This window comes from Malaya genurostris, chromosome 3 (assembly GCF_030247185.1).
Source record: "Malaya genurostris strain Urasoe2022 chromosome 3, Malgen_1.1, whole genome shotgun sequence".
NCBI classification, from domain to species: domain Eukaryota; kingdom Metazoa; phylum Arthropoda; class Insecta; order Diptera; family Culicidae; genus Malaya; species Malaya genurostris.
The window spans coordinates 299,196,951-299,222,588 of record NC_080572.1 but is presented as its reverse complement, the minus strand read 5'-3'; the positions used below and the strand labels follow the sequence as shown (position 1 = coordinate 299,222,588).

The 25,638-nt window shown below is 38.8% G+C and overlaps 3 protein-coding genes across 3 annotated transcripts; 2 read left to right on the top strand and 1 right to left on the bottom strand.

Moving 5' to 3' along the window:
* The first annotated feature begins 1,281 nt into the window (after positions 1-1,281).
* Positions 1,282-7,227, top strand: LOC131435533 (mediator of RNA polymerase II transcription subunit 23). Its single transcript, XM_058603534.1, has 9 exons — positions 1,282-1,442; positions 1,501-1,818; positions 1,885-3,316; positions 3,377-3,551; positions 3,608-4,105; positions 4,166-4,793; positions 4,863-5,016; positions 5,099-5,543; positions 6,735-7,227. The coding sequence occupies exons 1-9, from the start codon at positions 1,398-1,400 to the stop codon at positions 7,225-7,227; spliced, it is 4,188 nt and encodes a 1,395-aa protein (XP_058459517.1). The 5' UTR covers positions 1,282-1,397.
* Positions 7,228-7,283: 56 nt separating this feature from the next.
* On the bottom strand, positions 7,284-25,250 carry LOC131435535 (probable cytochrome P450 4ac1). The gene is made up of 4 exons (XM_058603536.1): positions 24,654-25,250; positions 24,236-24,590; positions 23,723-24,174; positions 7,284-7,641 (listed from the first exon to the last, which is right to left on the bottom strand). The coding sequence occupies exons 1-4, from the start codon at positions 25,213-25,215 to the stop codon at positions 7,481-7,483; spliced, it is 1,530 nt and encodes a 509-aa protein (XP_058459519.1). The 5' UTR covers positions 25,216-25,250; the 3' UTR covers positions 7,284-7,480.
* LOC131435534 (transmembrane protease serine 9-like) lies at positions 13,743-16,831 on the top strand. The gene is made up of 4 exons (XM_058603535.1): positions 13,743-15,728; positions 15,794-16,040; positions 16,098-16,282; positions 16,348-16,831. The coding sequence occupies exons 1-4, from the start codon at positions 14,864-14,866 to the stop codon at positions 16,764-16,766; spliced, it is 1,716 nt and encodes a 571-aa protein (XP_058459518.1). The 5' UTR covers positions 13,743-14,863; the 3' UTR covers positions 16,767-16,831.
* Positions 25,251-25,638: the final 388 nt, after the last annotated feature.

Below are 25,638 nucleotides of genomic sequence, written 5' to 3'. Positions count from 1 at the left end.
GATGGCAATTATGTTGAATAATAAAAACGAATTTTGGCAAAAAAATGTGTGTTTCTATTAAACGATACGAACTTTTCAGCCGAACTATTATGTGACTTTCCTCCACCAAGATTCAAGCTGATCGAATCAGCCAATGATTGATCTTACATGAATCAATAATCATTTTAGCTCAAAATCACTCAAGATCAGTACCGATTTTGATCGATGTGATTTAAAGATCACTTGAAACATCTTAAAAAGATCAGATCAATAGTGATCTTTCTTGGGATAGATCTTCTTCGGCAGTGATCTCAATTTGATTATCTTGATTTTCCCAGCTCTGCCGAAACAGTAATCGTCTAGTCGCTATAGGCGCCGTAACTGAAGTCATACCTTATGATAAAAAAAGAACCGGAATTTTCATTTTAAAATTCTCGCGCTTGTTCAATCGGTAAACTTTTATACTCTCAACGTTGGCAACATTTTTATACACATTCTGTCAAATTTTGACGCATATCGTTAATGACCACAGCGTTGGTTGTTTCGCAGTTTTTGACCAAAAACTCAACCAATATCATCAACCAAGCACCGTACTCTCCAGATATGGCCTCGTGTGACTTTTTCCTCTTCCCCAGACTCAAATTACCATTGCGGAGAACGCGTTTTGAGACCATAGAGACCATAAAAGAGAATTCGCTGTGTGAACTAAAGGCCATACCTTCGGTGGCCTATAAAACTTGTATGGAAAATTGGATCAAGCGTTGGCATGCATGTATTGCCGCAGGAGGAGAGTACTTTGAAGGCGATAATAAAGAAATTTATTAAAAATTGAAATTTTGCGTTTATTAATAAAATTCCGGTTCTTTTTTTATCATAAGGTATATGACGATGTTTGTTTTCATATTAAGAAGTACAAATATGCACAATATATTCAACCACATAATTAGTTGTTTCAAATTAGGCCCATTCCTCTCTGTGTGAATGTCCAACTGTTTGAAAGTCAGTAAAATTTAACCAACAACCGTGAATGTATTAATTTTAACTCCAAATGAAAGACAAATTATATTTTCGATTGTTGTTTACTCATTTGAAATCCTTTTTCGAATTGAAGGTTGACGAATGGCTTATTGGCCATTACCAGAAAAACGCGTGAAATATTGAAATGACTGCGTACTTACGTCAACTCCGACAAATTTGGTAAGGATTGATCGTTTGCTAAACGCACCTATGGTTGAAGGGTTGAACAGAAAGCCGGTGCTTTTCTCCGAGTTTGACGTTTCTCTTTCTGCCGAACCGCGTCTAATCGAGCGTGTTTTGTAAACAATCCGTAACGGTACTGCGTCCATTGATTTATTCACGAAATTCTTCAATAAACGTTGGTTTCAGGGTAAAATATGAACTAATAGTGTAATTTCATCATGAATTCCGACACACAGATTTTGAAACTGATCGAGGAAATTTTGGTAGGTTATGATTTATAGCTTAAAAATGATGATCAAAAAATGACGCAAACTTTGGTAGGGCGAGAAGAGTAATGACTTCGACTATGAAGGTCCTATGGTGGACGAAGAGGAACTGCAGAAGCAAGCAGAGGAAGGTTACAAAAAATTTTCGACCATGTTCGCGGCAATGTCCCAAGAGAGTAAAGAATCTGCTCTGCGATATTACTTGAGTTACGTAGCCGGAATCAACCATCGAAGCAAGGTACACAAACACATGCAGGTTTTGAACAAGCTAGTCGCACTAAATATCATCCCTGCCCGGATGCTGTGCGAACAGATAATGAGTTCGGAGAAGCTGGCTTATCAAAATCAGAGCTTTTGGATTGAGTGTTTTCAGGTGAGCTTGAAGAATGACTTACGTTGAAGGATGGGTTTTGGGATAAAGTTGATATTTTGTTTATAGGTTGTTCGGAAAATTATCGGTGGCGTCGACTACAAGGGCGTCCGGGAAATCATGAAGTGCTGCAAGGAGAAGGCACTTTCGTTCCCATCAGCAATCGGCTCCAGTATCCTGCCACAGATGCTGGAGCTGACCGAAGTGATTGAACACATCTTCAATCGGAACGCTTGCCTCCTCCCGGCGTACTTCATCATCAATGAGATTCAGAAGCCCGATTTCCAGGACACCCACTGGCGCATCGCCAATTTGATAGCAAATTTTATCGAAGAGTTCGTAATCGTTGCTCAAATGTTGGCGATTATCGGTCACTCGTCGATGCTACCGATCGTGGAGCACTCGTCATACGCAGACAATCTAATCAACCCGTGGAAGCTTGATCCGAACACACTGAAGCTTGCGCTGCGTGGTAATCTTCCGTATGAACCGGAACTATTACAACCACAGACGAAGTTGCTCCGATTTGTCTTGGAACAGCCGTACTCACGAGATATGGTATGTTCGATGCTGAACTTGCAGAAACAACATAAGCAAAAGTGTGTGGCACTGGAAGAACAGCTTGTCTGGTTGGTGATCTGTGCGATGGAATGCTCGGAGAAAGAACCGGCTCATCCAGCCGAAGGCGACGATATGATCTCGAGTCACACCCAGTGGGTGTGGCTTCATTTGAGTTCTCAACTGATCTACTTTGTGCTGTTCCAGTTTGCTACGTTTCAAAATATCGTCAATTCTCTACACGACAAACTTGCCGTTCGAAATTTACGTCGCGGTCGAGATCATCTGATGTGGGTTTTGCTTCAGTATATTTCCGGAAGCATTCAGAGAAATTCTATCTCAAACTTTCTACCTATTTTGAAACTGTACGATATTCTGTATCCGGAAAAGGAACCTCTGTCTGTGCCGGATTACAACAATCCATACTGTACGCATCAGATGGCACCGACCTGCATATGGATTCATCTGCTCAAACGGGCCCAATCGGAGCACTACAACATAAACCGCCCGATTCCGACGGCTTTGAAGTTGCACCACGATTTCCTTCAGCACTTGGTCATGCCCAGCAACAATGCCTCACTCTGTATGGGTTCGGATTATCGAATCGCTCTGCTGTGTAATGCTTACTCGACCAATCAGGAGCTTTTCTCCCGTCCTATGGCTGCGCTGATCGAGACAATTCTAGGAAATCCCAAAAATCAAACTGGAGCTGGCGGCAGTCAGCAGTTGCCCACGGTTCCACTATCGATGTGTGTTCTGGATAGTTTGACAATTCACAGTAAGATGTCACTGATTCACAGCATCGTGACGCACATGATTAAACAGGCCCAGAACAAAAGTACCATACCGAATGCGAACAATATGGCACCGGCATTGGTGGAAACATATTCGAGACTGTTGGTATATACTGAAATAGAGTCGCTGGGAATCAAAGGGTTTTTGAGTGAGTTAAATTTTCGAGGTATAAGAATCTATGATTGTTAACTGATGATACATTTTTTAGGTCAACTTTTGCCGCAAGTTTTCAAATTCCATGCCTGGGGAATTTTGTACACTCTGCTGGAAATGTTCTCCTACCGTATGCATCACATCCAACCGCATTACCGTGTACAGTTGCTGTCCCATCTGCATTCATTGGCATCCGTTCCGCACACCAATCAAATGCAACTGCACTCTTGGTGAGTTAGTTGATTTTTGCTTGATAATTAGTTTCGAAAAAAAAATTCAATTTTAGCGTTGAATCTACCGCACTTCGATTGATAACAGGGCTCGGTTCGGTTGAAGTCCAAGCACAGCTGTCACGTTACGTGAACGAACCGAAAACTCCGGGAAACATCGTGTCGGCCGAAAGTGAAGAACTGAACCGAGCTCTTATCCTGACGTTGGCTCGCTCGATGCAAATCACTGGCACTGGGAACGACTCTCAGTCCAGCACATGGTGCAAGGATTTGCTGGCCAGTATTCTGCAGAATACACCGCACTCCTGGTCCCATCATACCCTGCAGTGTTTCCCGCAGGTTCTGAACGATTTCTATGTCCAGCACAGCATCCCGAAGGAGAACAAACAGCAGCTGAAGAAGTCGGTCGATGAGGAGTATCGCAAATGGGCTTCGATGTCCAACGAAAACGATATCATCGGGACGTTTGCAACGGCCGGAACACAGCCACTGTTTCTCTGTTTGCTGTTTAAAATGATCGTGGAAACCGATACGATTAGTCCGATGTCTTACAAGTAAGTTTTGAGGAATGTTTTTTTATTGTGAGTAGACAAAATAGTGTGTTGATGTTGCAGAATTCTGGAACGAATCGGTGCCCGTGCCCTGTCGGCACATTTGCGAAAACTGTGCGATTACCTTGTGTTCGAGGTATCCAATGCCGGTGCAAGTGCTCACGTGAACAAATGTGTCGACACGATCAACGACATGATATGGAAATATAACATAATAACCATTGACCGGTTGGTACTGTGTCTAACTCTGCGTACGCTCGATGGCAACGAGGCACAGGTAAGCTTCTGTATCATTCAGCTGTTGCTGCTGAAAACGTCGGAATTCAGAAGCCGCCTGCAGGAGTTTGTCAGCATCAACTCACCCGAACATTGGAAACAAAACAACTGGCACGAACGACATCTAGCTTTTCATCAGAAATTTCCGGAAAAATTCGCCCCCGATGAATCGGTTTCGCACCCTTCTCTGCCAGTATATTTTGGTAACGTCTGTTTGAGATTCCTGCCCGTTCTGGATATCACAATACATCGGTATCTGGAGGTACCTCCCAGTATGAGCAAAACGCTGGACGTTCTGCTTGATCATTTAGGTTCACTTTATAAGTTTCACGATAGACCCATAACGTATTTGTACAATACGTTGCACTACTACGAACGAAGACTACGGGATAGACCACAACTCAAAAAGCGTTTGGTAAGAATTTTTCAATTGTTTTGCTCAAGGCTAGCAAGCTCGAATGATGTTTATCCGTCCTTGTCCTAGGTTGGTACCGTTATCGGTTCACTGAAAGACGTTCGTCCGGAAAACTGGGCACTGACGGAACAATACCAATCCTACATGCTTAAGAAGGATGAAACGATTTCCTGGATACCGGAACTAACTTACTACATCCATCTGGTTCGTCGAATGCAAGACAGTATCCTTTTCCTAAATCAACAAAAGCACAGATCATGCAATCGAATAGAAATTTTCCTTAACTAATTGTTTTACTCCAACAGCCATCGACGGTAACAACGTATTTTCAGGTACCGATTGGCGTTTCAATGAATTTCCGAATCCGCCGGCGCATGCACTTCACGTCAGCTGCGTGGAGCTATTGGGTCTTCCGGTTGGACCTCAGTCGGTAGCCAACAGTCTGATAGACGTCGTTGTCAAAGGATATCCGGTAATACCGTTTCAAAGTGTGCACAACTGGATTAACACGATCGGGTTGATTATGGCGGCTCTTCCGGAATCCTACTGGGGGGTGATTTATGAGCGTCTCCGGGATGTCATCAGTTCGCCGCAGATGACGGACTGGACCTACCGGCAGAGCCCGTTCGAGATGTTTAACTTCAAAATCGTCACGGAGGCGATGCTTGAACGGAGTTACGTAGTTATTCTGGCCATCGCGCAAAGCATTTTACATCACAGTGGAATTGGACAAATTTCCACCGTAACTGAGTAAGTTTACACCCGTTTTACGATAAGTTGTTCATTGAATTTAAACACATTTCTTGATCATGACTGGTCTGTTGTTCATAGACCAGTAATTGGTGTAGCAAAGTATCAGGAATCAAAAACAAATTGCCTCACGTCTGGCACGTTCCTCTGATTTGAATTTGGAGATTTGAGTCTTGCCATGGCTTCTCGGAATTATCCGGATGGGAGGGGAAGGATAAAATTAACATGTAGTAGGCAAAGTGGCATGACAGCTCAAAACCGAAAGAAACCACAGTTCGCGTTCGCATCTCATCTGACACAGTCGAAAATTGCTTACGGTCGAGACGACAGAAACAAAGACAATACAGTGTAGTGAACAATAGAGTATACGAAACAAGCAAAAGTTCAAATACAAGGCAAAATTCAATTTATATTGATTTAAGGATCTAGAGTAAACCAAGTTAACTTGTGTTGGTAATTTGTGTATAACGTACATTTTATTTGGTACGTAGGCCATAGACCTATGTGTTCATATATGCAGTGCACCGAGTTTATCACAGTGGATTGCACGATTGAGTTTCAAACAATCTTTTTTCATAATAATTTATTCTCAAATGTTAAGCCTGACATTTTGGATGAAATATCAGTTATGATGCTCTCGTTGATGTGGTCAGTGCGAGGGGAAAAATTATACTTGCCCTTCGTCACACAGAGCAGGTGGACATCTTTGCTCTGCGGCAACCTTTTCGCGGTTTTCATTACATAGTTGTACTCGCATGTTATTTTTCCAATTATTCTATCCTCGTTAGATACTGATAAAATTTATATCGGCAAAGTTTTCTCGCTATTTTTCTTCAAAGTGACCTTCATTTTAAGTATTGTTATTTCATTAACCTGATACCGAGATGTTTTTTCTTGCATTCGGATATTAAGTGATTCAAGCTTTAGACAGAACTACAAATTTTGTTGAATTTAACCTCTAATAAATCCTTTCTTCCAAATAGGGTAGGATCAAGTTATGAAAACAAAACGTACTATAGTAAAATTTCAATTCTTATTTTAGAAGTCTCTTAAATTCTCATATTTCATTTCATTCTTCTTAAATTCTTATTTTTCATTTCCCAATTTAACTTGACGATTTACTCTATAAAGAAAACACGACATCCCAACGCACACAGTAGTACTGAGTGAACTGTTAATTTTTACTTCCAGCTACATAAAAGAGAAGTTCAAACCGATCATCAAAACCGAGTATCAGCTGATCTACCTTTGTCACGTGGTGGGTCCTTTCCTGAACCGGCTCAGCACAGAACGGCCGCGTGCCGTCTCGGACATCACATTGCTGCTGTATGAACTGCTCGAACAGGTCGACAAAGCACAACCGTCGGTTGCGCTCAAATACATGGATCCGATCTGTGACTTGCTGTACCACATCAAGTACATGTTCGTCGGGGACCTGATGAAGTCAGAGTTGGAGACGATCATACGCCGGTTGCGTCCAGCACTGCAGATGCGATTACGTTTCATCACACGACTGAATGTCGACGAGATTGGAGTAGAACAGCAGAGCACTGATTCCGGTATCCAAATCAGTGCTCAGTCGAGTCACCCTCAACAGCCCGCTACAGGAGGCTCACAGATTGGTGGTCAGCAAGGCGGAAATAGTGGTTCACAAACTGCCGCCAATCATCAGCAACAGAAGTAGCAGTAAATGTCGGCATGCTGGCGATTATTTACCATTTTTTATTATCTTTTATTGAGATATTCTAAAATTTATGTACTCTTCAATTAATTCAATAGTGTATACAAATCAACCTCACATTATGATAGTACTACAACAATATATAGAGTTTACAGTAAATAGATTAAACAAAAAAAAATTTAAAATAATAGAAGAGCTGAGAACTACTCGTGCGCATTTTAACGCTATGTCTCGTCTCCAAGTAACGTTTTGTACATTAGATCCGGCGTTCAAACTTTACTTGAATCGGATCTCTGGAACGGAGAACCATGTCTGCAATGAAAACAACGTCCTCTCGCTTGGTTACTGGAAGAACGCGAAACTCCCGTAGAACAGAAACCAAAATTGCTTTTAACTCGAGCACTGCGTAGCGTTGACCTGAAAACAGAGAAATAAGACATGCGTATTGAGAAGATTTTCCATTCAGTGACAGTTAGCTAAAAGGTAGAGTCTAAGACAATGCAGTGCATGAATTGTAATTTGGGTCGAAACTTTTGAATATCAAATTCGCAAATTTATAGAATTCGCACCGAAAAACAAAAGCAGCCGATCCTATTGATGACTATTATTCTTTCGTTACATTAATCGCCCAATACGAGGTGAAAGTTTTCATCCACACGACATTCATAGCAAACATCTACAGTCTCAGGAATTACCAACTCGAGAATTTCATTTTAAATTGTCGCTTGAAGGGATCGTTTCCAGCACTGGCCTTGACAATTGCTTGAAAAACAAGGAAAATCAAACATTGTTCCTTATTAAATGAAGTTTTGACCCCTAAATATATAGTTTTATGTATTAAAATCTACACGAAAAGTCTCCAGATAATTGATTTATTTCAGCCCCGATTTGTCAATTGCAATAGATGCAAATACCATAATCGCTTATTTACCTTATGGTAAAAAAAGAATCGGAATTTTCAATTTAAAATTCCCGCGCTCGTCCAATCGGTAAACTTTTATTCTCTCAACGTTGGCAACACTTTTATACACATTCTGTCAAATTTTGACGCATATCGTACAATTAGTTTTTGTTTGGCGTCTATACAAAGAAGTTGAAAAAATTTCGAGTGGCGATTTTTATAATGGATGAAAATTTAGAACAACGTGCGTGCATCAAATTTTGTGTTGCAAATGGATTTAAGTGTTCCGAAACGTTGAAAATGTTAGAAAAGGCCTTTGATGAATCGTGTCTAGGAAAAACACAGGCATACGAGTGGTATAAACGCTTCAAAGGTGGTCGTACAAGCTTGGATCATGAGAGCAAATTCAGCAGCTGCAAGATTCATATGGGTGGTCTATAATGTAAATGAAACTGAAACAAACGAATCCCCAGCAATCCGTTTTAGTTTTATTTATTCGACCAGTTCTACTGTCAAATTTAAAACTGGTATACATTGCCGTTCTATTTTTTCTATATTTGAATCACAGATAAAACGCTGTTGGGGCTGCCAGTTTATTTTGTTATAATTTCTAGATTTAAATTTTAAAACTAACATAAATTATGCATCTAGAACTAGAACACTCCTAAATATGCCCTGAGGAGATCCCTGGCCGCCCAACAACATCTGTTAGGTATGATCGATTTACAGGTTTAGAAAAAAAGTCCAACGGTGGTTCTTCATTGGTCCAATATGTTGGATCATTGGTCCAATGAAAGTCCAATAAATCGTTCAACGGGAGGCCAACACGGTACCTTCGTTTGCCGATTTTGAAACAGACCGTTGAACCGAATGCCACTTTTTTCCTTCAACAAACCCGACAGACAGAGGACAATTGTTGAGCCATTTTTAACATGAGGAGTTGGAGCCCCGTTGAACTAGTTTTACTGCAGAATTTCTGAAGTTTTTTCCACTTATTTTTTTAAACTAACACAACATACCTGCACAATACTTCTACTTCACGTAGAATAACAACGAATTTTCTTTATATGTAAAGGTAACACTTAATTTTCACACTATTTTTGCAAGAGAAAAAACAACAACAAACCGTTCCAGCAAGTTGAACGAATATTTCGTGCAATATGTCGTTCAACAAGCGCTCAAAGGCCAACAAAATAGAACGGCCTGCTGAGAGGGTTGGATGTATTACTATCGAATTTGTAGTGTTTTCATAGACTTTGTCGATTTATTTTGCGTGAAAGCTTATAAAACAATTATTTTCCTTTAATTTCTTCGAATTTTCGGATTGAACGTCACCATGCGATTGATATGAAACCAGCGCAAGAAAAAAAAACCTTGTTAATCCACCTAGTGGTGTGATAATGCCTTTTTCTTTCTTCAAAACAGTCTCCTGAAATATTTTTTATCTTTTTATTAAATAAAATCTCAAGAAGACACAATATAGTTACAATCACAGCTTGATTCATTCGCCAAATCAACGTCAAATCATTCGCCAAATCAATCGTCAAATCAACAGAATGGCATTAAACGCCTCAAAATGCTATGTTATTTCTTTCTCTCGCAAATACTCGTTTATAAGATACGAGTAGAAAATTACGTTCGTAAAGAATTTAGGAATTATTCTTGATCCCAAGTTAAACTTCAAAAACCACATTGATTACATTATTTCCAAGGCTCCCAAGCTTTTACTTTGTCAATGTACACTGCCTTAAGGCATTATATTGTGCACTAGTCCGTTCGACGCTTGAATATGGCACTATTATCACCTTATTATCAAATCGACGAGGAGCGCGTCGGAGCTATCCAACGAAAATTTGATCGGTTTGCTCTACGCAATCTACCATGAAACGATCCTGCTATTCTACCTAGCTACCAAAATCGATTGTCTCGAACCAGGCGCGTATACAGACGGGTGTTTTAGGGGTTGAAACTCCCTCCGAAACTCAAAAAATTATTATATTATGAATACTTTTCTCTTTAAATATTTAAGTCAATTATAAAATGATTAATATTCAACAAACGACTTTTTACCCCAAAATTTTTCATATGATCATATACATATTTCTATTCGTATTGATCAACATATTTTTAAACACCCCCCGAAAAAAAATTCTGGGTACGTGCCTGTCTCGAACTCTTACAATTAAATAGTTTCAACATCCATCGTCGTAGTCTGCGTTATCATCCCTTTTTGAGATTACCTTCTGTCAGAACAAACTATGGATTCAATGAACTATTTACTAGTATGTGCCATTTATTCGATAACTTATATAATGTCTTCGATTTTCATGTATCTCGAAATGTAATCAAATCAAATGTAATTCCTAGTCACTCATCATGTCAGTTTTAGAATGGTTCACTGAGAAGAAACGGTACTTGTTGAAACAACAATATTCACATTTGGTATTTGATATTACATATTAGTTAATTCAACACTAAATATATTTGACAAACAACCCTATTCATGTTAAAAACAATCGTATTTTATTGTTATTCTTATGCGTTTAATCTGTTAGTAGCTCAAACATAAACTGTTCCATAAAACCATAATAATGTTGCCAATCGCCCTTATTCTGAATAACGGCGTATTGATTTTTCGATCGAATGTGGTTCGATCGAATCATAGCTACCTTTGATTTTGCTAGCGTTATGGGGAATACAAATGAAATACGAGCGAAAAAACGATACGACGTTATTGAGAATAAAGGCGAATGATTTGTTCGGGAAATGTGAGACCAATCATGAAAATGGTCATAATAAACCTTCATATCTATTTTCACATTTTCTTCTAAAGATAATTTGTTTAAATCTGATGTTGAAATATTTGACCTATATCATAGATAATAAAGATAGTAAATGGGTGTGTTCAATCATGTCAGCTTATTTGTATGCAGCAGATTATTTTTCACGTTTTTTTACGTTTAAACTTTGTTTCTTACTTATGTGCAAATAAAATTGCTCACGTACTTCTTGATTCAAGTTGGCGTTGGATCAAGAAAACGGAAATATTGTTCTGGATAAGTTTATTAAAACTCCTGAAACGGTGGAGTTTTGAAAAACGTTTGAGCTTTCAGGTGCGGTCATCGGAAGTTTTCTCAGTAATTTGTTGTGTAACTTGCTCAAGATGATGAGTCTAATTTTTATTCGTGGTCAATTTCAGCGAGCAATTACACCTTAGATGACTAAAAATTATAGAAGGAGACAAAGTGGAAGTGGGGTATAACTCAGATAAACTTATTTTCCTTTTCAGCATTTCATTCCTGTAACAATTTCGTTAGCAGAGAAACGAACGACTCAGTTTCTATCAGTCTTGATTAAACTTGTTTTTAAAATAGCAGATTATTGAGTTGTACATAATGTATTTGGAAATAAACCTAAGTATAATCATATTAAACATTCATAGACTGGTTAATTTTACAATAAATATTTTCCGTTCGAACATAAACATGGTTAAATTTATCCTCTGGAAAAACTGTCATATATCAAGCATTATATATGAAAAAAAAAAACATTTCATATTTCATTCAAAGACAACGTGAATGGTTGCTTTTAGATTTATTTTCAGATTAAATGGAATGTAAATTATTTTCGAAAACAACTGTTTTAATCCGTCTAGTGGTGTAATGGTGCCTCTCTCATAATACTCATAACATCATAAATATTACTGTGGAATTCGCAAAAACAACTGTTCATTGAATATTAATAGGAAAGTTTGTTCGGTCTTAATCTAACAAACTCTACAAATCCTGTTCACCCTGTAGTTCCGGAACCGGAAGTAATACCCACAACAAATTTAGGAACTTCGTATGAAACTGTAAGACTTTTCTTTTGAACCTATAGGTTTGTGAAAATCGATTTGGCCATCTTGAAGAAAAATGAGTGAGATCCTTTTCGGAGTTTTTAATCACCATTTCCGATTCTTCCGAAACGGGATTCAGATGAACGGAATAGCCGAAGTTGGATCGTTTGTCAGCAACAAATATAACCTCCCAATTGGACCAATTTTTTAACCTAGTTAAACCTAGACTTCCTATTTCGATTAAATCAACTAAACGAAATACATTACTACATGAGTATTTGTATTACTACACTACCGGCTGTGAAAATTGCATATTATCTCAACCAAACTTCTACTCATTGACATTTTTTTTTTTAAATCAATTATTTTCCCCGGCTTTACATTCTTTTATTCTCTCGGTCGCACTTATCATAAAATAGCTAAAATTTTTATCTACCACAGCATCGTCTTTTACCAATATTATACCCTAGTAGCAGACATCCGCAACCGTTTCATTTTCTTTATAGCGTGTACGAAATAGAACAAAGCATGCATCGTTCGTTTTGTGTTTTCTTCTTCCACCGTACCACCACGTACCGGTGTTGTACATATTGTCATTCTATATGGCGATTTGAAAACTTTGACACTCATCGCCATGTAACTGCAGAACCGGAAGTCGGATCCGGGTGAAATTTCACAATAGGTTTAAAGATAATATGAGCTTTAATTCGAATCAAGATTTGTGAAAATAGGTTCAAACATCGCAGAGAAATCGAAGAAAATTCTATTTTTGGAGTTTTTCTTCACCACTTTCGATGCTTCCGGAACAAGAAAAGGGGGGAGCAGTAGTGCCGAATTAAATTTTTTTGTTGCTCACAAACTAACAAGCTCTGCAAACTAGAAGAATTTATTAGATAGCTTTATGGAATTTGTACCGTTCGTGAAAAAATACTAACGAAATTGGTAATTTTCCACTTATCACGCTTTAGTTCCGAAACCGGAAGTCGGATTTGGATAAAATATTCTAGAAATTTTTAGGAAACTACAAGATTTTTCATTTGAAAATCGGTTAAGCCGTTGCACAGAAAAATGAGTGCGCACTTTGTCTCTAATTTTCACATACTACCATATAACTCCGGAACCGGAAATCGGATCGGGAAAATGGACTCAGCCATCTCTCGTGAAAATCGACTCAGCCATCTCTGAGAAAAGTGAGTGCATATTTTTGTTACACACACACACACACACACACAGAGAGAGAGAGAAAGAGAGAGAGAGAGATTCGCTCAGCCGAGTCGAATGGTATAGGTCATTCGGCCCTCCGGATCTCGGTCGATTTTCGCAGTGATTGCATAGCCTTTCTATATGAAAAAGTCAAAAACTACATAATGTTTATCTCTATAACAATCTAACAATATGCTTGACAAAAACTGATTTATTATTGAAGTAAACTGTTTTTCTTCTCCGTGTAGATTGTAAGTTATTTTATAGTATTATAATTATACGTGTATCATTTCGATATAAACTAACTGTTGGTACAAAAGATGATGAGTTTTATACCTGCTGAAGGCAAAGGTTTAATAATTCTCGGTTAATTTTTCAAAAGGGCGTATAAGCAAGTGACAGTTTCTCTTTGTTTACTTTCTCTTCTATTAATTACCAAGCTCACTCAACTCTTTGCCTGAAATGATACACGAAACTTTCGACTTTCAAACAGAATAGTGATATCAAAGAAAATCTTTTTAATCACATCACAATAATCGAAAGAGAGAGTGATTAAAGAGAAACTGTAAATAAATAAATTGTGTCCTATATGGATCACGGTAACTTTTAAATTCCAATTATTTTGCTGTGTATTATGTGTCAGAATTTCGAGGAATCAAAACTTTAAAAAGTATTCAATAACAGTGGAAGGGACTTCTCAAGATTTTAAGAAATACGTTCTTCTTCACTTCTGGGTGGCGTCACCTCACTTGGGATGACACCGATTGATGGCACAGCAACTTGGGCTATATTGCCAGTTAATTTTCGTTTATAGTCCAATGAACTTGCTTTTCACTGGACTACAAGTGAAAACCTCGCTGCGTGACAACGTGGAGTCGCCAAAGTACCGATCAAAATTCTTTCTTTTTCACGAAATACTCAAAATTTCATCGCACTAACACGATACAACGTGTTCACTCGTTGAGGGTTTCGCCTGAAGGGGACCGAAAATATCAAAGAACAGTTTCATCGTCGCACTCAATAATCGGACGCGCAAGTAAATAAAAATAAAGACTCTGGTTGGTTAATCTGACATAACGATTAGTACATCAAGAAGTGATAATGAACACATGCGAAATAATCTTTCCGGTTTGTACACGGAGCCGGTCTGGTGTCAATGGGAAATACGAGAATATTGGAAGTTCAGGCAATGAAAAAGCCAGAGTTATTGTGTATTTTTCATTTTTAGGTGACAAAACTTAGCATGTATTGTATTTGTTTCTTCATTGATTAATGCAGTGAAGATTCTACGGAACATTTTTACTGAACTTTTTAGGTGTTTTTGCATCGACCTTAGTAATGGACCTGACGAGCGATCGTTTTTGTTGTGATTCTCGTTTATTCCAAAGATGCCGACGAAACGGGTTTGAAAGATGATAGACTGCCCGAGCAGCGAGAAATACTAGTTTCAACGATCGACACAGTCACATTGATGATATGGCTCAATACCGTGAGAGAATCTTGAGTTTTGGGCCGGTCCCAAACCAGCGTTGATCGAAGTTGGGCTTCAGTGTGTCTGTCGACACCACGAAGTGTGGAACGAAATTGTAATATTTTGCCTTTCGGTTCGATCGGTCTGAGAGTGATAAGGATGGCTTTGTAGTGTTGCGTTGAAAAGTATTCAGTCTAATTGCGTGTTGTTTATTTCACTGTTTTCAATGATGAGCAAACTAGAACTGTTACAGGTAGTAGGTTTCGTGCTGTTGCTTGCTAGAACCTCCCGACAGAATCAACAACAATGCGGAATACCGCAAATCGGTGGAAACGAGTTGATCGTACACGGACAGGACACAGCTCCGGGTGATTGGCCGTGGCATGTTGCCCTTTATCACCGCAAGGGTCGATCGAATGACTACGCATGCGGAGGAACCATTATCAACGAGCAGTTCGTCCTGACGGCCGCCCATTGCGTTATGAACAGTGCCAACGGGTTTCAACTGGCTCCGAATCGATTATTTGTACGAATGGGGATTCACGATTTGGACGCGTTTGACCCGAAGTCGGTGCAGCATCATGAGGTGGGGAAAGTTTACAAATTTCCAAACTTTACCCGGCTGATTGATGACATAGCGTTGCTCGAGCTGAGCACGATCATTCGTTTCAATGATTACGTCCAACCGGCTTGTATTAACCTGGAATCGAACATAACAGGAGAACTCGGAACGGTGGTCGGCTGGGGACTTACGGAAGATGACGAAACGTCGGCCACTTTGAAGCGAGCAGATCTGCCGGTGGTAGATCCGGTTACATGCCTGAAAAGTGATCGTGTGTTGTTCGGACAAACGCTGGACCAAGGATTGTTTTGCGCGGGCTACACAAACGGAACAAGCGTGTGCAATGGTGACAGTGGAGGAGGATTTTTCATCAGGAGAGCTAATACATGGTTCGTGGGAGGAATCGTATCTTTCTCACAGACTCGATCGGGCGGTACCAACTATTGCTACACAAAGGGTTACGGAGCCTTCACACGGATTGAAAACTATCTCGGTTGGATGAGGGAGATCACAAAAATGCCTCTCGTGGGTGAGTACTTTCTGACCAGTTTGAATGGTAAAATTGAATCCGTGTATGTTCCGTGGTCATTCTAGCTGATACTGAGGTGCGTATTTGTAAAGCAGAGGATCCAGATCCAGCAAAAACATATCCGAAATATTTTCCTCGACAATGTGGAGTTTACATTCCGAATCGGATCGTTGGGGGCACAACTACTCGAGTATTTGAATTTCCTTGGATGGCTATATTGCAATCCAAGGAAAGGGAATTTCACTGCCCAGGAACACTGATCAACAAACGTTACGTTCTCACGGTGGCCCACTGCATAACGAATCAACTGCCGTAAATATTCGGTTAAGATAAAATATCTTTCAATGCATCTCTTGTTGCAATTTTTAGGAACAAAGTAATTCTGGGAGAACACAAACTTGGACAGGATGTCGACTGCAATGAATCCGATGACTGTGCTCCACCGGTACGTGTGTACCGAATTGAGTGCATCATAACCCATCCCGGATTTGCGTTAAGACGACAGCAGCATGATCTTGCATTGATACGTTTAGATCAAGATGTCACTTTCGATGGTAGAAACCTTATAGACGATGATTAGGAAAGAATTTGAAGCTCATTGAATTGTTCCTATCCTCAGACCATATACAGCCGATTTGCCTGCCACACACTTCGGAGCTACGGCGTTATGAACCCTCTCGCTACATCATCACGGGATGGGGTCGAACGGCAGCTCACGGAGATTCCTCGGATGTACTTCTAAAGGCTACCATTTTTCCGACTAATCGTGCTCAGTGCCAGCAATGGTTGAGTACATCACGGAGAAGTTTTGATTTAGATGAGGGTCAAATCTGTGCTGGAGGAAGACTACCAAATTTAGCTGATACTTGCGCCGGAGACAGCGGAGGACCGTTGGGTTATGGTGCCAAACTGAACGGGATTCGGTTTATTCAGTTCGGTATCTCCTCGATGGGAGTCGCCTGCGGTACCGAAGCTCCCGCCATTTATACAAATGTTTCTCATTACATAGATTGGATTGTTGCGAATATGAAGCCATAGTAAAGACTTGGACGAAATTGGAATTGAGACGGAATGATTGAAATAAATATCTTTCGGATAGTTGACCTCTATTTTTTTATGTTTTTGCCTTTCTCAAATAGAAAGGCTATACAATCACTGTGAAAACCGACTATTGAACTTTCATATACCATTCGACTCAGCTCGACGAACTGACCAAATGTTTTATCTTTACCCGACTTCCGGTTCCGAAATTACAAGGTAATATGTGCAAATCTATGAGAAAATGCGCCCTCAATTTTCTCGGAAATATCTCAACCAATTTTTACAAAATAAAGATGCAAATGCAAGGACTTGAAACTCTTCTTTCCTGTATTACAGCGCTATAAGTGAAAAACAATAAGTCGATAAGTAAATACTTTAAAAACAGTGACAGTTTTTTTAGTATTTACTTATCGAATTTGCTATCAAACTGACGTTCATTTCCAAAAAAAGACGAGTGGGTAATGTCAGAGACATAACTGGATGTCGTGAATACGAAAACATGTTCCATAACACTTCCGAATATCAATTAGTTGATCAATTGTATGAATTATGCAAGCATTCCTCTTTTTCACATTTTTCGCAAAAACATGATCTCGATTACTGTGAATTTCACACAGCGAAAAGTGCACAAATCAATTAAAACAGTTCTAGATTTCCACTAAACTGAGGATATTTACCTTCGATTTGCGAGCAAGAAATCCTAATAGTTCTTTAGAAAACTTTTAGAGCCATTAGAACGGCTGATTTTGTGTGATGCTCTCCACCGTTGACCACTTTTCATTGTTTTTTCACCAAGGCAAACAACTAGCAGCTGTGACGTAATCGCTCTTGTTGGAAGCGAAACTAGCTTTGCAAACGACACTAAATACATCTGCTCGCAGTGGCGATAGAATCCAAACTGATACAATTTTTGTTAAGAGGTTTCTTTTTACGTGATTTCGTTTGTAGCTTTTTCACTAATGGGCGGTTCCAACGTCTATAAAAAGCTGCATACAGATTGTTTCATTTTGGATTTGCATTTCATTGAAAGAAACTATCAGGATGCTGTACGGGATTCATTCCTGCCTTTCAGAAGGACCAAATTGTGGAACTCACTACGATATTAAGCACTGTTCGAAAAAATTTTCTCGAACGATTCGTTGTACAGCAGCGGATATTTTGTTCTCTTCCTCAGAACGCGTTCTGATTGGCTGGTGGTGACATGGGTCAAATGAGACAGGTTTTTCAATAGTGTACTATTGAAATACTTCAATGCTTTTGCTATACACGTTTAAGTTGAAAAATTTCGATTCTATTGGTAGTTAGATTAAATAATTCCTTTCACATATCACTGAGCTATGAGCTTTAAAAATACGAGAAAGGCAAACGCGCCTTATGAATTATCCTTTTTGATACTCGTTTATACCAAACATTTCAGAAAAGTTTAATTTTGATTTTTTTGATTATTTGAGATTATGTCACACAACAGAAAATTTTATCATAAAATTGTGATCATATTTCCGATGGCATGTAGCTAAAATTATGTTGATTCGTTAGATACAACAGGAGATATTCACGATCAAAAACTTATCACTCTCTCAGAGGGTAAATTTTGAAAAGGCACCCCATAGTAAAGTAAGTCGTATTCACGACAAAAACCGTTCTTACCAAGGTTTCCCAGAGAGAGTTCAAATTGGATTGCAGTCAGGACTGCGAACTGACCAGTTCAGTAGCGGAATGCTTTTCTCGGTGAAGCAAGTCTTGGATTGCTTGCAGACATGCAAAGATTGGCATTGTCCTGCTGATAAACAATGTCTTCATTTGCGTCGTTCTCAATATGACCAACTAAAACTTCTTCCAGCAGACCTTTTGCGTGGTATGAAACCTCAAACGCTCAGGTTATGATCTCGTTTGGACGAAAATCGCCTTCAGCTGCTGAATACTGGATCTGGAATCGGGAGCTGAATTTTGGGTTGATTTCTGTAAACGAATTCTAAAACTGAATCCTGAATTTAATTTCGTGTTTGGAATTTAGTTTCAAAATTTATTTCCAGGACCCAGAGCCTGCATGCTGGAACTGAATACTGGATATCGGAGCTAAATTAAGTTTCGGAATTCAAATTCAGAATTCAGTTCTAGGACTAAATTGCAACTGAGTGTTGAGCTTGTTTATGTTAGTTCTTGAAGTCAGGTCCAATTTCTGAATCCCATAAATCCGTTCTGATCTTTAACCATAAATATATTCCCAAAGAACTTTACGAAGTTTTTTTTGCAATTACTAAGTGGAAGCATATATTGAAGAAGCCAATGCATGAGAAATTTACAGAAAAGATGTTTTTTTTTTGGAAAAAGATACGCTCAGAGGCAATGGTTAAAAATATACTCTCGCACCCAGCGCTTAAGCGGAAATCAGGTATAGAGCGAGAAGACTAGTGTTCTTGTCTGTATGGGATATAGATATGACAATAGTATACGAACGATCAATGCGTCTTCTACAAGTCTGAAGGGTTCCATACCTGACAGCTAGGTAAGTGTCAGCGCAAACATCTGTCAGCATTCGGCGTAACAATCCTTGACTATGAACGAGAACAAACAGCGAGCTGCATCGTCCTCTATCAACTACAAGTCGCTTAGGGCATGTTCAGGAGTGTTCTAGTTCTAGATGCATAATTTATGTCAGTTACAAAATTCAAATCTGGATTTTATAACGAGAAAAACTGGCAGTCCCAGCAGTGTTTTACTTGTGTTTCAAATATCTCGGTTGATTTTTCATCGGGGGGTATAAGCAAGTGACAGTTTCTCTTTGTTTACTTTCTCTTCTATTAATTACCAAGCGGTTTCCACGTTTATCACTCAACTCTTTGCCTGAAATGATACACGAAACTTTCGACTTTCAAACAGAATAGTGATATCAAAGAAAATCTTTTTAATCACATCACAATAATCGAAAGAGAGAGTGATTAAAGAGAAACTATCACTTGCTTATACGCCCTAATGAAAAATCAACGAAGATATATAAAAAATAGAACGGTATCGTAGACCAGTTTTAAATTTGACAGAAGAACTGGTCGAATAAATAAAACTAAAACGGCTTGCTGGGGACACGTTTGTTCCAGTTTCTGTTATATTATAGATCTTCCATACAGAACTTTTAACTGCTGAATTTGCTCTGAGGAGGTAAGACGTGGTAACTGTAAACCTGATATGCGGAGTGATTCCCTGCATTTCCATCCTCAATTCCCACAGTCTGATGAACAGAGAAGATGTTTGGATATAAGGGCACCGGTCGTGAGACGGTTGGGATTTAGATCATTTGTTCGATGTGCGCTTACCAACCCGGTTTGTTGTAGAACTGTGTCCACCACAGCTCAGGGGTGTAGAAAATAGTAAACGCGTATGCACGGATTGCACAAGAACGCAGGTTCGAGTCCTGTCTCTGAGCGTATCTTTTTCCAAAAAAAATCATATTTTCTGTGAGTTTCTCACTCATTTGGTTTCTTCAGTATATGTTTTCACTTAGTCTTCGCAAAAACTGAACTTAGTTATGGCGACTTTACGTCAAACCAACTAAAAATCAATAAATCGGTAACTATACGAAGTTTTTTCTACTATGTAAATCTACAAAAAACATTTTTGTAGATGCTACATGTCATCGGAAATATGACCATCAATTTATGACAACAGTTTCAGTTGTATGACATAATCACAAATAGTTAAAAATTAAACTTTTCTGAAATGTTTGGCATCAACGAGTATCAAAGAAGCAAACTCATGACGCCTTTCTCGTACCTGGGTGGATATAAAAGGTTAACATTTGATATATTTGCAATTGCTGCTTACAGTTGATTGAGCAGGAAGTAAAGCAAGTGCATCATTCCGGTTGGTTAGGGTCCAGAGCCGAGCTGCAAATTGTCAGTCATGTCAAATGACCTTGACAGACTGACTTAAATCATCGTCAACTGTAATCGTTACGATCAAAGTGTCTGTCAAATGAGATTCTCGATAGTTCTATGACCAAGTAGAAGTATACTCAGTTAAAGACATGTGACGCATTTTGTTCTCTCTCTCATTCTCCTATTCCTTGTTGAAGTAAAAAAAAATCCATGAGAGTACTAACATAAAAATAAATTGATAAAGTTCATTGTTCTTTGCAAAAAATCATCGGACTTCGGAATTTATTGGTGTAAATGAATTTAATTCAATGTATATGCTGCTTGATTAATATTTAGTTACATCGTAATCAAGCAGTGACAGAAGAAATGAAAATAATATCAATTGCATCGGCAATCAATGAGCGCCCTGGTGAGTGCAATATCAAGAGAATTTAAGTAATGACAGATCGGCTCTCAGACACTCAATGTATGATGATTGATAGAGAATGCTTGGCAGCAGTCCAGTGACATAAGCTTTCCAATCTTCGTCGTGCAAAGTTGCTAGTTGATAGTTATATTTAGCAGCTCTGGTCCAGAGCGCAGTTCCAGTATCAAGAATTCAATTCAGTATTGAATCCACTTTCCATTTAAAGAAGATCGACTGCGTCATCCTGCTGCTGATCATTTGCATTGGAGCAAAATACAACGAAAAGTGAACAACGATGGGGAATATTATGCAAAATCAGCCCTTCTACTGACTCCAAATGTTACCTAAAGAACTATAAAGATAGCTATAAAACACCAGTTTAGTGCAAATCTAGGATAATTTGATTATCTTTGTGCACCTTTCGCAGTGCAAAATTCGCACTAAACGAATGCGAATAAAGCCAGCATTGACGTTTTGTTTCGCGTTCAAGAAAAATGCTCCGAACAGTGTTTAATATCGTAGAAGATTCCACAATTTGGCCCTTCTGAATGCTAGAAATTAATCCCGTACAGCATTTTGATAGTTTCTTTCACTGAAATATGCAAATCCAAAATGAAAAAATCCACATCAAAATTTTGTATGTTGCCAGCTTTTTTGTATCTCATTTGTTCCGCGTTATTTAATTGTGTGATAGAAAATATTTGTTGTCAATAAGTCAATCTTTAGTATAAATGCATCGTTACAATTCTAGAAGTGAAATTCAAACAATTAACTAATACGAACGATTATCATTTTTATTCGTATTCACGTCCTCCAGTTGTATCTAGGAGAGTAGATTATTAGTCATCTCAGAGCTAACTACAGTTACTCAGTCGGGATACATGAAGAAACTTCAAACTTTTGAGTTTACTCCAACCATTAGGATCGGTGAGAATTGCTCTGCGACCGAATTAGCTGCGAAAATTTTCGAAATTTTTTTAGAGTCGTAGCTTGTTGTTTATATCGAGAGAGTTTTCTCTTTACACGAGAACCCAATATCGCTCGATAGGTTGCAACTCTGGACAGTTAGGTGGGTTCGCTTCTTTCGGTTCAAAATTGACTTCATTCGCTTTATACCATTCCAAAACATCTTTGAAGTAGTGACACGATGCTAAATAATGTCAGAATAGCAAGGAAGCGTCATGGCTGCGTAGAAATGGTAACAATCGCTTCTTTTGCCATTCTTCGCGGTATATTTCTTTGTTTACCGTTCCAGTAGTGATGAAGCTTTGGATTGTATATTGCCTGCCTAACCAAATATTTGTTGGAAAATTTGGCTCTTTTCTTCGTTTTTTCTGCTTCTCAGTGCCGTTCCGTTGCATTACAGTATAGAAAAAATTCCAGGAAGCTTCGTCAAATATTCACGATATAACTTTTGAACACGAGTTTTAGCCATCATTTTCTGTTTATCATTACGGTTCGATTCAGTTTTCACCTTGAACGACTTCATAGCTTGCCGGTGCTTGGAATTATGCACAGTTTTTCTCAGTACACACCGGAAGGTCTGATCTCTTCTGCAATATTTACTTCATCTTCGCGTTCTTCTGATGGTTCCTGAAATCCGTTTATATTCCGCTCTCAGCCTTCCTGGCTGTTGTTAAACGTGTTTTAAAAATTTAAGAACGTTATGAACAGTGCTTACAAGAAAACAAGATTTTTTACACATAATTGAAGACAAACACAGAAAAGGTCCTAAGTGCAAATAACAGTTTCTCTTTGTTTACTCTCTTTTTCGATTATTACATTTACATTATTATTTACAATTATTACAGCTCTATCGGCAATCCCTTCCTCTCTAACACTTTATATATAATAATGACTAAAACCATCAACTTTTGATCTGTACTTATGAATTTGTTGAAAAATACAGGAATATGCCGTAATAATTGAAAGAGAAAGTAAACAAAGAGAAACTGTCATTTGCACCCGGGACCCTTTCTAATGTTTATCGAGGATTGCTTTCCGCAATTGCCCTTCTTTCGACGCCATCTTCGATCGAAAAGCTTGTGGTATCACCAAAAATTGTTTATACACAATGAACAGACATACGTTCGCCATTCTGTGAAATATTTCACGCGTTGATGAAATGTTTCCAGAGATATACGTTTCAAGGGATGTCCAGAATTGGTCGCGAACAAGTCTTAAGATTATCAAAATTAGTTCAGTCACATTCGAGAAAATCGGGTCGATAGAAAAAAGAGTGGTTTGTCGGCTACATCACTTATATGGTGAAAAAAAAAATGCACGAAACAAGTCCCCCTGAAATGAATTAAATTAACCATCAAACAATAAGATATGTGTGCTAAACTGCTAAGCAAATTTTCTTGACTAGTTTTAAGGATTCGGTTTAGTCATCTCCTAGAAAAGTGAGTGAACAGTTTTGGCTTGCCCGAAAACCCGACCATCTCTAGTGTTTAGTCCTTCTTCCTGAATGAATGAAGAAATACTATACACCCTGTGCTTATGCGAAAGGATAAACAGGATTATAGGAATTTATTAAAAAGAAAAAGTTTAGGAACTAAATAAAAGCACAATTAAGTTCAAAAAGTTACTAGGTATAGCAACTATTTTGAACAAAAGAATCTCGCGATATAAAAAACTTGAGAAATGGTAAAACTCTCTGAAACTATACTCACCGATACAGTTTCTCGGTCCGGCACTGAACGGAGCATATGCATAAGGATTCCTTTTTGCCGACTGTTCCGGTAGAAAGCGATCGGGATCGAATCGTTCGGGGTCAGGAAATTGTTCCCGGTCCCGGTGGAGATCGTAAATCTCGATATTCATTATGGAACCCTTCGGAACTGTTTTCCCATCGTAGCGAACGTCTTCAGTAATCAGTCTGGAAATAAATGGAACGGGTGGATAAATTCGAAGCGATTCCTTGATCACACGCTCCATATATTTAAGATCGTTGTAGTTTTGAAGCGTCAACGGGGTATTTGGTTCCGGGCGGCTGTTTATCACTTGTTTCAATTCCTCAACCAATCGTTCCTGAATATTTGGGTGATTGGCTATCAAAAGAAAAGTAAACACGAAAGCGCTAGCTGTAGTATCGTGTCCCTCGAAGGTGAAGGTGTCAACCTCTCTGTTGAACAAGATCAAGGTTTCAATTTTGGAAAAATCAGTTAGATCTATGAGAGACCTACTCTTGAATCCCTTTAGCATCAATTTGATTCTTAGCTTCCGCCGAAAGTAGAGTGTCCAACATAGCGTATCTCTGTTTTAAATTCATATACATATTTTCGTCTGGATCAGTTTTCATATCTTCAGCGTTTTCATGGAATAAGTCTCGGCGTTGTTTGATAATATTTCTGGTGAATTCGTGTATTGGTTCTAGAATTCTTTCAAATTTAGTTTGATATCCCAATACTTTGTAAATGAAATCTTCGAACAGTAACGGATTCATTATTCGATGTTGAACCATCTTTCCAATCTCGCGTATGTTGTGTTTATACTCATCTGCCATTTCGGCCGTATCCAACTTAACTCCCATTGCAGTTTCTGTAAACAGTACAGAATACAGTTTCTTCTTCTAAGAATAGAACTAACGTCATTGGAGCTTACCACAGATTGTATTTAGTGTCACTTTTGTCGATAGGGGCTGTAACGCGGTGATGGCGTCACAATCAGCGGCTACATGCAAGTGCGTTATCAGTTTAGCGCACTCATCGTGAAATGTTTGCAGAAAACTCTGAAGAATGTTGAAATGAAAAGTCGGAGTCAAAATTCTTCTCCTGTGATGCCACTTTGCTCCACTGCTGTTGAGGAGACCTTTCCCTATGAACGGTACGGTCACTTTATACAGTGGACTTTTCTGGATTAGTTTGGAACTTGACAACAACATCTCGACTTCCTTGTACCGAATTGCCTGCAGAATGAGAACGCCCCTAATCAGAAACCGATAGCTCTGGCCATTGTGTTCCTTGGCCCATCGGCGAGCCTCGGTGAAGCTCCCGGTTTGACTTTTGAACAGAGCAACGAAAACGTTCTGCACTATCGGATAGATACGATAACCGGGAAAGTGGGCCGCTGCTTTATAACTTGGCAACGATCGGAGATAGAATTCGTACAGGACGATCCACAGTAGGAGGAGACCGATCGTTACAATGGCGCCCAAGATGAACATCGCGAAATAAGCTCTGAACCAACACTGCAACTGGATTGAGTGTCGGATTTGTAAACATACACCGTAGCCTGGAGTTGATAATCAATGGTTCGAGATTACAGCCGATAATGAGTATATTTTCATTGAAAACTGCCTAAAGATGGTGTGTTGTAGAAAATGTACATAAAGGATGTGATTCCATTCTACAGAAAGTCAGAGCAGATTAATGTCATTACTAGCCACACGGAGAACCCTTCGATCATAAAATTGCGATATCGCAGTTTTTTGATTTTTGCGATAGTTGATTTAACTAATTTCTTTTTGATTCAACCAATATGGTTTTTGATTTGCATATATTCAAGTAGTTGAAAAATATGTTGTTTTGAATGCTGTCAAATGTCGGAGACAGTTGAAAGCAAAACAATAATTGCAATGCAAAATCAA